This window comes from Bubalus bubalis, chromosome 20, assembly GCF_019923935.1.
Source record: "Bubalus bubalis isolate 160015118507 breed Murrah chromosome 20, NDDB_SH_1, whole genome shotgun sequence".
Lineage (NCBI taxonomy): Eukaryota > Metazoa > Chordata > Mammalia > Artiodactyla > Bovidae > Bubalus > Bubalus bubalis.
The window spans coordinates 27,517,966-27,534,803 of NC_059176.1; the positions used below are offsets into that span (position 1 = coordinate 27,517,966).

General features: G+C 41.9%; 1 protein-coding gene across 7 annotated transcripts in view; it reads right to left on the reverse strand.

The window, feature by feature from the left end:
• AKAP6 (A-kinase anchoring protein 6) overlaps window positions 1-16,838 on the reverse strand; it is a 497,045-nt gene that overhangs the window by 280,827 nt on the left and 199,380 nt on the right. For all 7 annotated transcript variants that reach the window (XM_044933227.2, XM_044933232.2, XM_044933229.2 and 4 more), the window contains 2 exons: window positions 13,778-14,029; window positions 1,842-3,608 (listed from right to left, as the gene is read on the reverse strand). In XM_044933227.2, the coding sequence (XP_044789162.2) occupies window positions 1,842-3,608; window positions 13,778-14,029 (2,019 nt within the window). The remainder of the gene's footprint in view (window positions 1-1,841; window positions 3,609-13,777; window positions 14,030-16,838) is intronic.

Genomic DNA, 16,838 nt, shown 5'->3' on the forward strand with positions numbered 1-16,838 from the left:
TTTGGAAGTTGGTATAATGCCATCATCTGTTTAAAACATCTCTACCTACAAAAAAGAAACGAGGTCCAGAATGGAGCATGACTAGCTGTGAGCCACTATTTGTCTTTAATGACTGGGCAAGGTCTGGAACTGGTTTTCTGGATCCCGGTCACATCGTCAACAGCCCTCCCCCCATTCACCCGTCCCCCACTTCCACAGCCCCTTACACTGGCTGCCAGAGGCATTTCCGTATCCGTCACCACCATGGCTGCCATGACCATCTTTCCTGCCACTGCCCATGAGGCCTTCCAGAAAGGCTATTGGAGGCCACGGCCTATTCTGCTTCAAGTGTGCTGGCTCTGGGTTCAACTCCTGGCTCTGCACACACTAGCTGTGAGGCCCTGAGCCAGTTTCCTAATCACACTCTTCATCTGAAAAGTTCTTACCTCCCAGGACTTAGTAGAACAAGGCATGTAAGGCCCTTAGCACAGAACCAACAGCCCAAGAAGGAGGATGAGTTACTGTGAGCTGTGTGACTATTCTCAGTCCCTTTCAGAGAAGTTACCACAGATGTCTGGTGAACAAATCCTAGTTGCCTCGGTCTGGCCATCAGGGCCTGGCAGCAACCAGGTCTATTAAAGGTATGGAAATGTAGTGCTCCCCGCTCACTGACCTTCTGGTTGAGAAACTCTCTGTGCCGCAGCACCATGCTCATTCCCAATCCCCACCTCCATGTTTTGGTTTTTGCTCCTGCCTGAAATGCTCAGCTTAGTTCTCTCTGTCTAAATCCTGGCACATCCTTCAAAGCCCCAGTAAAAGCTTATTCTTTCACAAGGACTTCCCAGGCAAATCTTAGCTCTGCTGCTATTATTTCTTCTCTTCACTACTACAGTATTTACATGCGGTACACACTGGTCACTTTCTTGTGGAAAGGCATGGGAGTGTTTAGTTAATAATATGAGTTCTAGAGCAAACCGCCTGGTCTCTCTCAGCCTCGGTCTCCTCATACATAAAATAGGGTTAATATTAGGGTTGTTGTGAAGATTGGACACACAAATACTTAGTAAAAAACAATTATTAATATATGTAACTATTATTATATATTGCTGTTAACTTTTCCCTCTTTGTTTTACATATTTCCATCTTCTTCCTCCAGGTCATTCCATCCATATGTAGTATACTTTTGTCTAGTGTCTTATATCACAGCTTACATTAATGAGCTGAGTTCTGAAAATTTTGATTTCTCTTCTTAAAGATTTCATTACATCTAATAATTTGCTCTAAAAGTACCGATTTACCCAAAATATCACCTCCGCATCTCGGAGCCCATAGGCGGTACAGAATACAGGGAGCATGGTTATTAGCCAGAGGAGGAAGATTGAAGAAAAGAAAAAATCCTGAAAAACTAGAACTGTCTGGTCTTTTTCTACAAAAGTTAATATTGGAGATATGGAAGCTATTCTGGGGTTAAAACCAACAAATCAGAAAAGCACTGAGGGTAACTGGAACTTTGCATTCACATATTCCTGAAATATTGGTACGTGTGCATGGCTACTGTTGTGCTTTGTTTTGTATTTCACTCAAGCGGGTCCACCACTGCCCAGGAGCAATGTTAGGTCTGAGCAACAGCAACCAAGAGTTCTACACCAGCAGGCACACAGACATGCAGAGTTCCTGGCTGAGGCCCAGTCATCAGGCAGTGGTCATTGTATGTTTTTTTCTTTTCTTTCTTTGGGGAATCAACTATGTTTATCAATAATAGCAAGACATTTTATAACAGGGAGGGGAAGATTTCACCTTTTCCCAGCAATACTTCCAAAAATCAGGTAAGAAATCATCTAGATTAAGAAGACCATCCTCACCTCTATTTTTTCCCATATGGCTTCATAGTTGTCCTGGTGTTGAATATCTTGCATCAGTTTCTGAATTAAAGCAGACTTTGCAGCAGAATGGCTCTCATTTTTCTCAGAGGATGAGACTCTCTCTGACTTCTCGTCTGCATATTTTTTCATGCCAGAGAGAGGCACGCCCAGTTCCTCATCGGAAAGAAGGTCACTCAAGGGGCCAGATTCCACACTCTCCCCGAGCGAAGAGGCTATGTCACTGGAAGAGCTTGGAGACACCCTGCCTAGCCTCGTATGCTTCTTCTTGACATGGTATGTTGGATACATCTCAGAATCTGAGTTCATTTCAGACAGTTCCCAGTCATCAATATTCTGAATGGTTTCTCCTCTGGGTTTCTGAGGCAGCAGCTTTGTTAGGTTTTCCAGCTTCAGAGCTAATACTTCTGTCTGCTTGAGGTGAGAGGGCAGTGCCAGGTACTCATCAGAGCCATACCAGGCCTCCACAACCTGACCGTTCCTGGTGATGTGACTTGGGGAGGAGGAGTAGCTGCTTTTGCCTTTGTGCTCTGAAAGAAGGGGTCCTAGAGACGTGACGCTGTCAGAGCTAGCAGAGGACTCGCTGCTTTGAGTAAAAGGTGGTGAACTGGATGTTTCTGACTGCACTGGCAATATGGCCTTCCCACTGCTCTGGTGACACGGCTCCAGTGAGGACGTGGAGGCAGACTCTGTCTCTGGCCTCTGTCTGGCCTTGGAAGGACTAGAAGGAATTGCATTCAGCACTGTCGAGCTCCTAGTGTTTTTGGCTTGCTTGTCTGAACTGGGTTCCTGTTTAGGGGTCTGGCATGGAGGCATCTCTTCTCCGGTCTTGTGGGGCTTTTTCAGTCGAAGCTTCTCTTTATGGCAGTCATTGAGCCTCCCCAGGCTGGAGGAGATCTCCTTAATGTGACTTCTAACTGTATTTTCAAGATTCCCATCCCCCATCTTGTGCAAACACTCATATGACTGGCTGGCGGCAGAGGGGCTGTTGGGGTAAGAAGACTGTAACACCAGGCACAGCTTAGACCTGTCAGGAGGATCCACCAGGGATGGGGTGCTTCTGCTCATCTCAGGCTTCAGATCGACCATCTGCTTCTTTCCACTAGGGCCTTTCAGATTAAACTTAAATGTCTCATCTTTAAGGAAAAACCCTCTTTTTGGCAACGTGGGCTGTGTGGGAGAGTCCTCATTATAGTTAAAGCAGTCTCTGATGGATCGCTTGGGGGTTGCGTTTTCACAAGCAAGTGGCTGTGGATTCTTCGCCCCATGTTGGGAAGAGGAATCAGATTCTTGCTTCACAGCTTCTGAAGCGGGTTGAACAGCATTTGTCGGAGCTTCCACTGAAGATGATGGCCCCTGCATTAAGCCTGGTTGCTCCTCCACTGTGCACACATTATTTTCCTCACTTCTGCCTCTGTCATCTGCTGAAAGAGATACTTGAGACGCCTCCTCGCTCACAGCTTCACTGACGTTGGAAGGGACGGAGTCAGGAGCCACCGAAAGTAACCCAACGCTTCGGATAAGCTCGGGGAATTCCTTTTCCATCTCACTGTAGCTCCACGAGTCGAAGGGTTTGGTTTTGACCTGGCTAGAGGTCATATCACCCAGGCTACCGAGCAAATCCTCACTTGGGCTGTAGTCAGATAATTCGAAAGCAGTAATACCGCAATCCAGAGACAAGTAATTTTGAGAGCATTTGATTGTTAACTGTCCAGAGTCATCTACTTCTGTTAGAGCATCAAGCCGGCCCTGAAACAGACAACGGAAATGGTTTCAGCAAATGTAACATTACACTCATCTGCTGGTCACATGAGATCTCAGCAGAAGCCACGATACAGGCCCAAAATGCATCAATCTCAATTGCTTCTGGTTTGAGGTACAGAAAGGCACATTCATTAATTACCATATTGCTTTACATAGTATCCTGTTCTTAAATATTTAAGGATTTTTCTTCAATCTGGAGAACAGAGCCTTGGTCAAGGCCAATCCAAAAATAACCATTCTTGCCCTGATTTTCTATTTTACAATAGTGTACTGTTCACTTAGTAAGCATTTGTTAAGTGATGCCTTAAGTAGTAATATTTCTGAAAACAAATTAATATGAGTGTAAAATCTCCATGTACATCTCTTTAGCTTATCACTCCATCACCTGCTACAGTGGTAAGCTCATAGTAAATGCTCAGTAAATATTTTAAAGTAGAATAATTAATTATGTAAGTCTGCTGTGTTAAAAATATGTTCACAAATCACAGGAAGATGAAATACTGAATTTTCATACATAACAAAAACAGTTTAAGACCAGCTTCTACTGTCCCCATCTGTGTGAAGGTAAACACGAGAATCCTGGAAAAAATTAATGTGCTTCAAAAGTGTATCTTTGTAGCCCCCATCCCTTCCTCTGTGTGTATTCTCCCACACTCTCCCACCCTGACGCCCACTTCATCTGTGTATGTTAGATACCAAGTGCCCACCTTCCTTCAAAGTAGGCTGACTTGAAATTCCCTTATGCTAAAAAATAGTATTATAAGTGTTTTTAATTTAATCATTGGTTGTGTGACTAAGGCTTTTATCTCATTACTAATGCAGTTTCTAACATCACACAACAAATGGGGAGAGTTTTAATTGACAATTTGTTTGGGACAGAAGGGCCCCTGGCATCTGACATGCCTACAAGGCTGAAGGAATAGCTGGTCTAATCTAGCCCTTTAGGAGATGAAGAAAGAAAACCGCAGAGTGAAATCTCTGTGCTCCTGAGGGAGGAATGGGATGAGCACGACTCTGTTATTTCAGTCGGGTTATCCCAAGATCTGATCTCTCCAGGCCCTTATATCAGGTTTTTTGGCTCATTTGTTTGTTTGGATTGGGGAGGTTCTCTCTCTTCAGACCTTGCCTTTATCTCCTATTCCCGTCAGTCTTATTCCACAACATCCAGGTAAATAATAATAATGAAAAGCCTCATTTTATTTTTAAGCCTAAATCTCCTCATCTTATAAATGGGGATGGTTCTTTATTACTATTACTTTTCCACTTAATCCTCAAAACGATTTTCTCCTGGGGTCTGTACTGTTGTCCCTGTTTTATGTAAGTGGCTGCTGCTGCTAAGTCACTTCAGTTGTGTCCGACTCTGTGCGACCCCATAGACGGCAGCCCACCAGGCTCCCCCGTCCCTGGGATTCTCCAGGCAAGAACACTGGAGTGGGTTGCCATTTCCTTCTCCAGTGCATGAAAGTGAAAAGTGAAAGGGAAGTCGCTCAGTTGTTTCCGACTCTTAGCGACCCCATGGACTGCAGCCCATCAGGCTCCTCCATCCATGGGATTTTCCAGGCAAGAGTACTGGAGTGGGGTGCCATTGCCTTCAGTGGAGCCTGAGCCAAAAGAAGGTGCATAACTAGCACAGGGCCTGGTGACTAAAGCTGAGCTAAGCCTTAAATGAAGGCTGTCTGACCCAGAGTCCACACTCTGACCTTTGTGCCAAAATTTTCTGATTCACTGGGTGCTATTTTAAACTGGATATATCCCCTCCTCCAGTACGCCTTCCACATTGCCACCAGAGTAATCTTTACAAATTGCAAGTCTGACGCTATTACTTCGTTGCTTAAAGTCTTTTGTTAGCTTCCTGCTGCTAGATTAAAACTCCAACCCTTCAAAGACAGATATGAAGAGGCCTCTCTAAAGCCACCTGTCTGTCCAAGGCTGTACTCAGCCACAGCATCATCATTTCATTTTTTTAATATATTGTGTTTCTTCTGCCTCAGAACCTTTGCACATGCTATTTCCTCTGCCAATAAAGCTTTCCACCTGTAACACCCCTAACTAGTTAACTCTTACTCACCCCTCAGACCTCAGAACAAGTTTTATTTCTTCAAGATTCTAAAGTCCCATGTAAATCAGAATCTTTTATAATCTCTCAAAAAACTATGTTGTTTTTCCTGAAACATTTATCTCAATCTTTAAATACATACTATTGTGATTCTTTGATTAATCTGTTTATCCAAGTGGTTTGTAAGTACCACAAAGGTATAAATCACATAGAAAATGGCTTGCTCGCCAGGATAACCACAACACTTAGCTATGCCTTCATGAAGTTTATTCCTCTGATTATGTAGTTTTAGTTGACTCCAGTGATTAAATGCCCAAACCTCAGAGTTAAACGGACACGACTGAAGCAATTTAGCGTGCATGCATGCATTGGAGAAGGAAATGGCAACCCACTCCAGTGATCTTTCCTGGAGAATCCCAGGGACAGAGGAGCCTGGTGGGCTGCCATCTATGGGGTCACACAGAGTCGGACAGGACTGAAGTGACTTAGCAGCAGCAGCAGCAGAGTTAAATTCTAGCTTATGCATTAATTATTTATATGACCATGAACCAGTAGCTTGATGTCACTAAGCTTCATTTCCCTCATCTGTGAAAATGAAACAATAAGCCATGTCATAGGGCTGCTGCAAGCCTTAAAGATTATGTAAGACACAAGTCTGGCACATGGATAGGTACTCAATGAATCCTTACCCTTATTACTTATTTTATATACATCACACTTTGTTGTGATATAAATTGTCCTGTGGTTAAGTGCTAGTGGAAGAACACGCAAAGTGCAATGGTGTGAGTGCTTGCAAGGGCCAATGTGTTCCCACTGTGAGGGTGAGCATCATTCAGGTAAAGTGCTTACCACACTGTCTGGCATATGGTAAGTTCTTAATCAATGTTTGCTATTGTGTTAATACTATTAACAGTTATCACTACCTGTGCGACTACCTCTCCTAACTTCAGTCTTCTTATTTGTAAGATGGATTACAATATCATCTGTAAAATAAGGATAACAGCACTCACTCTCCCTACTTTCCAGAACTGTTTGAGAATCTAACAAAATTGTGATTCCTAACATTTAATAACATATGTTATTCATCTTTGACTACCTAGTGCCTTATAAAGAGTAAGAAATCAGGCTCCTCTATCCATGGAATTTTCCAGGTAAGAATACTGGAGTGGGTTACCATTCCCTTCTCTGGTGGAATCTTCCCAACCCAGGAATCAAACTCGGGTCTCCTGCATTGCAGGCAGATTCTTTACCATCTGAGCCACCAGGGAAGTCAATAAATATTTAGGGGAGGTAGAAAGAAAGGAAGGGAGGGAAGAAATTATTATTATCACAGAAGAGATCAGGTATTATTATCACAGAAGAGATCAGTTAAGAGCTGGTTTTACTTGTTTTATTTAATTATTCCTAAGTTTATGTCCTTAAACAATCATTTAACCTCTCTTAAATTCAGTTTTGAGAACTGAATGGAAAAATGAAACTATTTTTTTAATGGAAGCATAACTGAAGTATATTTTTTAACTGAAGCAACTGATTTACAATATTGCATTATTTTCAGGTATACAGCAAAGTGATTCAGTTACATATATGTTTTTTCAGATTCTTTTCCATTATAGGTTGTTCTGATACTGAATATTGTTCCCTGTGTTATATAGTAAATCCCCTGTTGTTTATCTATTCTATAGATATAGTTGTGTATACCTATTAATCCCGTACTTTTCATTTATCCCTTTTCCCTTCCTTTTCCCTTTGGTAACCATAAACTTGTTTCTATTTCTGTGAATCTGTTTCTGTTTTATAAATAAATTCATTTATGTTATTTTTTATATTCCACTTAAAAGTGATATAATTTAGTATTTGTCTTTCTCTTTCTGACTTATTCATTTAGTATTGCACTCTATAAGTCCAACCATGTTGCTGCAAATGGAAATCTTTCATTCTTTTCTATGGATGAGTAACATTAAAATGGAACTACTTTTAATATCCATTACCTTTCTTACTAAATGAAACAATAAACATAAATTATCACAATTTCTGAAACATAGAAAATTTCAGGATAACACATTTTTATACAATTTTGAGCTTTGCCCTAAAGTATTTTTCATTTGTTTGTTCAGCTGGCTTTGTTTCAGTAACATGTTTGCCAATTTGTTTACAAGATATGATCTACTCCATATTTAAATAAAGGAATAAAACTCATTTTGTTTTTGTAAGGACAGAAAGAAAGAGAACTTGCCACTTTCTCAATTTTCAAACCTATTCTATAATGGGCTCTGAAACTCAACTGATTTCTAGAAAAGAAACATGAATTCACCTTCACTGGAATACATCTACTATTTTAGATTATCAGCATGTTTAATGCCATTTCCCTATTCATTCTACAAATCTTTCACAGCTGAATTTATACTAATAAAGCTGAGAATTTTATCCTAATTCTCTTCCTATTTTCCACAGTTTCAGTGTGTTGGCAAAAACAAAACTGACAAAAAAATAGGATCAAAAATCCATAGCTGCAGAAAGGATGGTAACGGAGACAGTGCTTCAGTTCATAGAGAAATGTTCACAAAGCAGGTGGCTTTGAGCCCACTGTTCCTTTACCCCTTCATTCAATATATTCTTGCATGTCTACACCAAAGCTAAAAACTGACTCCAAACATGAAAATGCACTAAACTGCTTCCAACTGAATCTGTAAATAGTTGTTGAGCTCATAGTGTGGGGACCATCAGTCAGTTCAGTTCAGTTCAGTCGCTCAGTCGTGTCCGACTCTTTGCGACCCCATGAATCACAGCACACCAGGCCTCCCTGTCCATCACCAACTCCCAGAGTTCACCCAGACTCACGTCCATTGAGTCAGTGATGCCATCCAGCCATCTCATCCTCTGTCATCCCCTTCTCCTCTTGCCCCCAATCCCTCCCAGCATCAGAGTCTTTTCCAATGAATCAACTCTTCGCATGAGGTGGCCAAAGTACTGGAATTTCAGCTTTAGCATCATTCCTTCCAAAGAAATCCCAGGGCTGATCTCCTTCAGAATGGACTGGTTGGATCTCTTTGCAGTCCAAGGGACTCTCAAGAGTCTTCTCCAACACCACAGTTCAAAAGTATCAATTCTTCGGCACTCAGCCTTCTTCACAGTCCAACTCTCACATCCATATATGACACAGGAAAAACCATAGCCTTGACTAGACGAACCTTTGTTGGCAAAGGAATGTCTCTGCTTTTGAATATGCTATCTAGGTTGGTCATAACTTTCCTTCCAAGGAGTAAGTGTCTTTTAATTTCATGGCTGCAGTCACCATCTGCAGTGATTTTGGAGCCCCAAAAATAAAGTCTGACACTGTTTCCACTGTTTCCCCAGCTATTTCCCATGAAGTGATGGGACCGGATGCCATGATCTTCGTTTTCTGAATGTTGAGCTTTAAGCCAACTTGTTCACTCTCCTCTTTCACTTTCATCAAGAGGCTTTGTAGTTCCTCTTCACTTTCTGCCATAAGGGTGGTGTCATCTGCATATCTGAGGTTATTGATATTTCTCCCGGCAATCTTGATTCCAGCTTGTGTTTCTTCCAGTCCAGCGTTTCTCATGATGTACTCTGCATATAAGTTAAATAAGCAGGGTGACAATATACAGCCTTGATGTACTCCTTTTCCTATTTGGAACCAGTCTGTTGTTCCATGTCCAGTTCTAACTGTTGCTTCCTGACCTGCATACAGATTTCTCAAGAGGCAGATCAGGTAGTCTGGTATTCCCATTTCTTTCAGAATTTTCCACAGTTTATTGTGATCCACACAGTCAAAGGCTTTGGCATAGTCAATAAAGCAGAAATAGATGTTTTGCTGGAACTCTCTTGCTTTTTCCATGATCCAGCAGATGTTGGCAATTTGATCTCTGGTTCCTCTGCCTTTTCTAAAAACCAGCTTGAACATCTGGAAGTTCACAGTTCACGTATTGCTGAAGCCTAGCTTGAAGAATTTTGAGCATTACTTTACTAGCGTGTGAGATGAGTACAATTGTGCAGTAGTTTGAACACTCTTTGGCATTGCCTTTCTTTGGGATTGGAATGAAAACTGACCTTTTCCAGTCCTGTGGCCACTGCTGAGTTTTCCAAATTTGCTGGCATATTGAGTGCAGCACTTTCACAGCATCATCTTCCAGGATTTGAAATAGCTCAACTGGAATTCCATCACCTCCACTAGCTTTGTTCATAGTGATGCTTTCTAAGGCCCGCTTGACTTCACATTCCAGGATGTCTGGCTCTAGGTCAGTGATCACACCATCGTGATTATCTAGGTCGTGAAGATCTTTTTTATACAGTTCTTCTGTGTATTCTTGACCATGGGTACTACTTAATATAAAGTCACAACACAGCTGTGAAAATAGTGGCCAGTTACAGTCTCAATGGTTTTTCATCTTTCATGGGCTACCACTCGGTGAACAAAACAAGTTCAAATAAAAGCATGATGAACATATTCCACAAAACACAATAACCATAAACTCTAGAGTACTTTCACATTCCCAGCTATAAACAGAGTTGATCAGTAAATGTTTATTGAACGAATAAACTGTTGTTATTGTTGTTCAGTCACTCAGTCATGACTCTTTGTGAACCCATGGGCTGCAGCATGCCAGGCTTCCCGGTCCTTCACTATCTCCAGGAGTTTCCTCAAACTCATGTCCATTGAGTCAGTGATGCCATCCAACCATCTAACCCTCTGTCATCCCCTTCTCCTCCTACCTTCAATCTTTTCAGCATAAGGATCTTTTCCAATGAGTCGGCTCTTGGCATCAGGTGGCCAAAGTACTGGAGCTTCAGCTTCAGCATCAGTCCTTCCAATGAATATTCAGGATTGATTTCCTTTAGGATTCACTGGTTTGATTTCCTTGCAGTTCAAGGACTCTCAAGAGTCTTCTCCAACACCACAGTTCAAAAGCATCAATTCTTCAGTGTTCAGCCTTCTTTATGGTTCAACTCTCACATCCATACATGATTACTGGAAAAACTGTAGCTTTGACTAGACGGATCTTTGTCAGCAAAGTAATGTCTCTGCTTTTTAATATGCTGTCTAGGTTGGTCATAGATTTTCTTCCAAGGAGCAAGCATCTTTTAATTTCATGGCTTCAGTCACCATCTGCAGTGATTTTGGAGCCCCAGAAAATAAAGTCTATCCCTGTTTCCACTGTTGCCCCATCTATTTGCCATGAAGCGATGGGACTGGATGCCATGATCTTAAGGTTTTTGAATGTTGAGTTTTAAACCAGCTTTTTCACTCTCCTCTTTTACCTTCATCAAGAGGTTCTTTAGTTCCTCTGCTTTCTGCCATAAGGGTGGTGTCATCTGCGTATCTGAGGTTGACTGATATTTCTCCTGGCAATCTTGATTCCAGCTTGTGCTTCATGTAGCCTGGCATTTTGCATGATGTTCTCTGCATATAAGCTAAATAAGAATAAGCAGCATGACAATATACAGCCTTGACATACTTCTTTCCCAATATGAAACCAGTCTGTTGTTCCATGTCTGGTTTAATTGCTGCTTCTTGACCTGCCTACAGGTTTCGCAGGAGGCAGGAAAGATGGTTTGGTTCTCCCATCTCCTGAAGAATTTTCCACAGTTTGTTGTGATCCACATAGTCAAAGGCTTTAGTGTAGTCAATGAAGCAGAAGTAGATGTTTTCCTGGAATTCTCTTGCTTTCTCTATGATCCAATGGACATTGGCAATTTGATCTCTGGTCCTCTGCCTTTTCTAAATCCAGCTTGTACATCTGGAAGTTCTCGGTTCATGCACTGTTGAAGCCTAGCTTGGAAAATTTTGAGCACTACTTTGCTAGCATGTGAAATGAGTACAAATGTGCAGTACTTTGAGCTTTCTTTGTCATAGCACTTCTTTAATAATTTGAATAAATAAGTATGTAAAATTAATTGGTTTGACTCAATTATTTCCAATGTCCCCTTTAGTGGTAGAAAGTGGGCAGGTCTAATGACTAATCAATATGGGACATTGGACAGAATGAGGTGAATACAGGGGTAAGAACAAACAAGCAAAAAAGAATGTATAGATTGGAGATACCAAGAGATATCTAAAGTAAGATCTCTTCAGAGTTTAGACAAAACCTTCCCATATCTGATCTCCACCTCATTAGCATACAATGCCTCATAACAACAGATTTAGGGCAGAGTTGACTAGTTTTGGATTCTTTTCTGTTAATTGGATTATAATTTCTTGGGCTTCCCAGATGGTGCTAGTGGTAAAGTACTGGCCTGCCAGTGCAGGAGATGTAAGAGATGCAGGTTCGATCCCTGGGTGGGGAAGATCCCCTGGAGGAGAGCTTGACAACGCACTCCCATATTCTTGCCTGAAGAATCCTATGGGTAGAGGAACCTGGAAGGCTACAGTCCATAGGGTTGCAAAGAGTCAGACACGACTAAAGTGACTCAGCACACATGCACGCATAGTTGCTTAGTTTAGAGTTCTTTGTAGTTTCCCATAACCACAAGAATTCCAATCGAGGACCCTCTAGGGATCCCAATTGGGAGGGATGGCATCTGGGGACTAACACACACCTACATATTCATCCTACAATTTTAAGAGGAACCCTGCCAAAGACTGTATCATGTCCTTCATTGCCACGTTATCCAGAAAAGCTAAATGAAAACAGATTGTGCCTTAAAGTTAGAAGTGAGCCCCGTAGATTTTCATTCCCATAAACTTCTACGACCTGCTGGGAATTTTCCACAGCAAGAGCATCATTAAGAAAACAATAATCAACAAGTATAAATCATTTATGAGAAGCCCAGATTTGTTTTGTGCTGTTGATAATGTTGGAGCCACTAACACATAAATAAATTAATGAGCTATGGAGCACTCTTTATAGGGTCTTTTAGTCTTATATATTTATATAAATGCCTTTTATACTTGTATAATACATATTTTCCACAAAATCAACAGCAGAGCACTAAAGTGGGTATCAAGAGCCAAGGGACTATATACACACACACTCTATATGTATCCATACGTGGTATCTATCTATACACACACACACATATATAGCCCCTACTTAGCTAGCACAATTCCTCTGTGTGTGTGTTGCTTTTATTTGAGAATAGGAGAGTTTACTTGGATTTTACTTTACAGTGTTCATTCTTAAACTATGTATCAAGATTAATAACAATAAACTCTCCAAACTGTGCTTACTATGAGTACAAAAAAATCTAAGTATACTGGTTGTGCAAAATTCTAAAGCCCATATGACTCACTGCAACCAGAATGATTTTTCTAAAGTATGAACTGAATCATATCAATTCCCTGAACAAACTCTTCTGTTATCCTCAAAATGAAGTCCACTTCTCTTAATATGACTTTTTAACATAGCTTTTCATCTTCATGATATGACCTCGCTCACATATTAGTTCAAATGCAGCTTCCTGGTCCTTTGAGCTTTTTGCTCTCTGATATTATCCTTCTCTCTCTTACCTCTGAATCTTTATGTCATTCCTTCTGTCTAGAACAGTTTCTACCTCCATTCATCAGTCTAATCCTGCTTCTTCTTCAGGTCTCAGGTTAGACTTGCGTCTCCTAGAAAGCCTCCCTGCCTGAATTAGATGCCCCTTCTCTGACCTCCAGTGGCTTCACGTAGACCATTGTATCTGCATGTAAATCATGCAGACCAGAGTCTGGTCTTCATGTCTGTCCACTTGTCTCGATCCCCCACTAATCTCAGCCCTTTAAAGACAAAGATCATGCTTTGATCATGATTATATTCTTAGCACCTAATGCCTGGCCCACAGTAAGCACTCAATAAATATTTATAAAATAGTTGAACAAGGAACAGGATGTCAGGCTAGCACCAAAAGCTACAGGTGATATCTATGCAAACTACCAGGTGTGAGTTAACTCTGGTTCATATTTTCATTCATTCATCATAGCCTCTGGTCGATAGATTCATTCATTCACCATCGCCTCCCATCACTATACCTAGTTTCAAAGCCCAGCTTAGGACCTGCTTATTTACTTATAAATAATTCCTATCCCGCACCTCTGAACTGAAAACATTCTCAAATAGTCACACTTGATGAGGCATTATGTGGCTTCCAGGAAAACACCCACCTCCTTTGTCTCTTCGGAGAAAGCCTGCAGAATGTCCGTCTGTCTGGTGTAGTTGCCATTGGCGTCCTGCAGACCCTGCAGAATGCGCTCCCGCAGAACAAGCACTGAGACGCGGAGTTGGTGCCAGAGCAGCTGCACGGCGTGGATGTCCACAATCACGTTGACGGAGTAGGACAGCAGCTTCAGGGAGAACTCTGTTTCAAGGAGGGCATGGATCTGCTCGACATGATCAGAAATATCTTCACAAATGTCCTGCAATAAAAGAAAGCGAATACATGATGACTCTTTTGCCTTAACCTGGGGTGCTGTGCTGTGCTTAGTCGCTTAGTCATGTCTGACTCTCTGTGACCCTATGGACCCATCAGGCTCCTCGGTCCATGGGATTCTCCAGGCAAGAATACTGAAGTGGGTTGCCATGCCCTCCTCCAGAGAATCTTCCCTGAGGAGGGGAACAGTAAAAAAGTCACTTCTTTACTTGACACCAATGATCAGGGCCAACAGGTCAAGGGAGCACATGCTGAATAGCGGCCTTTGTTTCAATTCAGATACACAGTCACAGGGGCTTCCCAGCTGGTGCTAGTGGTAAAGAACCCGCCTGCCAATGCAGGAGACGCAGGTTCAATCCCTTCCCTGCTGGGAAGATCCTCGGGAGGAGGGCATGGCAACCCACTCCAGTATTCTTGGCCTGGAGAATCCCATGGACTGAGGAGCCTGGTGGTCTATAGTCCATAGCGTTGCACAGAGTTGGGACACAACTGAAGTGACTAAGCACAGAGTCACAGGCCATATTCCCAGGCCCTGGGGCTTCAGTGCAAGCAGGTAAGTTGATCATTTCCAAGACACAAATAAGCTACTATTTTTTCAGATACCCACACTGAAAGTTCAGCCAAGGTAAGAGGTTACCTCACAAATCCAACCTCTGTTCTCTGTATTTACTGTTAGTTTGGGATTCAGGTAAGGGATCCAACAGGATTTCTCCTTGCTACTGGTGGGCTCCACCAAACACAAAATACCTCAGAACAGAAGCATCCTCCTGACACCTAGGGCTTCCCTGATTCAGTTGGTAAAGAATCCGCCTGCAACACAGGAGACCCCAGTTTGATTCCTGGATCAGGAAGATCTGCTGGAGAAGGGATAGGCTATTCACCACAGTATTCTTGGGCTTCCTTTGTGGCTCAGCTGGTAAAGAATCCACCTGCAATGCGGGAAACCTGGGTGCAATCCCTGGGTAGAGAAGATCCCCTGGAGAAGGGACAGGCTACCCACTCCAGTATTCTGGCCTGGAGAATTCCATGGACTGTATAGTCATGACACGACTATACAGTCAGACACTGAGCAACTTTCACTCACTCTCCTGACACTTAGCATGAAGAAAAATGGGCTAGAACGTGGGCTTCAAAGAACTCCCAGCCATTTCTCAGTGAGCCATGGGGTCTTCACTGTAAGGGACGACTGTCACATTCCCACAGGGATACAACTTACAGTTAAATTTGTAATGGATATCCACACTTTGCAAACAAAATCACTCTTAAGAAGGAATACCAGAGAAATCCCAAGAATAAAAACAGATTCAGTTTGGTTTTGTTTTTAAGACTCAGACATTGAAAATAAAAACACTACTATATTAAAGTTTCAATGTTCTCCCCACATACTATTAGGCAGGCATATTTTATCTGATACGTCACTTGTTTCCACATTTTCATTGTGCTGTTAGAGGCCTGCAGCATGAAATAGGTAGCAACTCTGTAATATTTACTTAAACAATCAGACTCCATTAAGCACCAAAATGATGCAAATGTCAGTGAAAAGTGCTCAATTACTCATTTTTAGTTATGTATCAGTGATTTCTTTTAAATGGAGCTTTTATGATTTTTGTTAAAGCTAAAATTTTAAGATAGCATTTGAATTCTAAGCCCTATCTTGAGTATCAAAACAGTCATTCTGTGCTGGAAATATAACCTTCCAATTTCATATAATTCAGTTACTTGTTGTCAAATAAAAACTAAAATGTACCTGTATTTAACAATGTGTACTAATAAGCGAAAAAAAAAAAAAAAAAACCACTATTGAATGATGATGGAAAGTTGTGCTGAATTTTGAACAATAATTATTGTACAATTTCAATAAATGCTTCAATATTAGGCCTTGAAATCTAAGACTTAATTGGTAATAGCGATATAAACTGGTGATAATAACTTGAAACAGATTAAAAAGTTTGAACAAGCATTGGAGTTCTAATTAGGTAAACTCCTTAGAAAAGAATATGGGCCCATGGTCTTATGCAGACCAGGAGAGACCTGAAGCAAAAATTATACTACCATATTACATGTACATGAGAAGCGATCATAGCCAGATTAGCTAGCCTTTGCTGGCCTTCAGCGGAAAACAGCCGGCCTGTAACTATCATCAGATTTTCCATGTAGCTTGGGGTCTTAGCTGATGCTTGTCTGGGCATCCACTCCATTTACCCCCACAGCTCTTATTTCTGATCCTCAAACACCTCCCCAGAGCAAATGCCCGGCATCCTTTGCCCTGTCAACATGCTCATTTCTGTGCAGCGCTGTTGCCTTGGGAAACGCCCTTCCTCCCACTGCTGACCTTTTCCAAATTCTTGTACTCTCCTGGGTAATACCCCACAATCCACTGTAAAAACACGCCTTAACTTCTTCACAAATGCTACCTCTACCTCCTGGTCTTACCCAAACTTGACTTTGCCCAAGGCTCCTGCTTCTTCCATCACTCTCCCAGGGGAGCTGCTCATTCTCCCAGGCCTGGACTGAGAGGGGGGTAGGACAGGAGAGGGAGGGGGACCTGATGGGGCAAGAGCAGGCCTCAGTGCTGCTTTGCCACTTTCTGCTCATTACTCTTTTGCCCTCATATTAACACTCTTCTTTCTTCATAGGTGCCTACCATCTGCTAACCTTCCTGTCATCCTCTTTTACTGCTGCTATCTGCATTCTTCTCTTTCTTTACACTGCACTAAAGAATGCATCTGGTTCACAGTTTTCTTTCTTTTCCATACTGAGCATAACTGTTATCTTAGATAATGTCAACATTCACC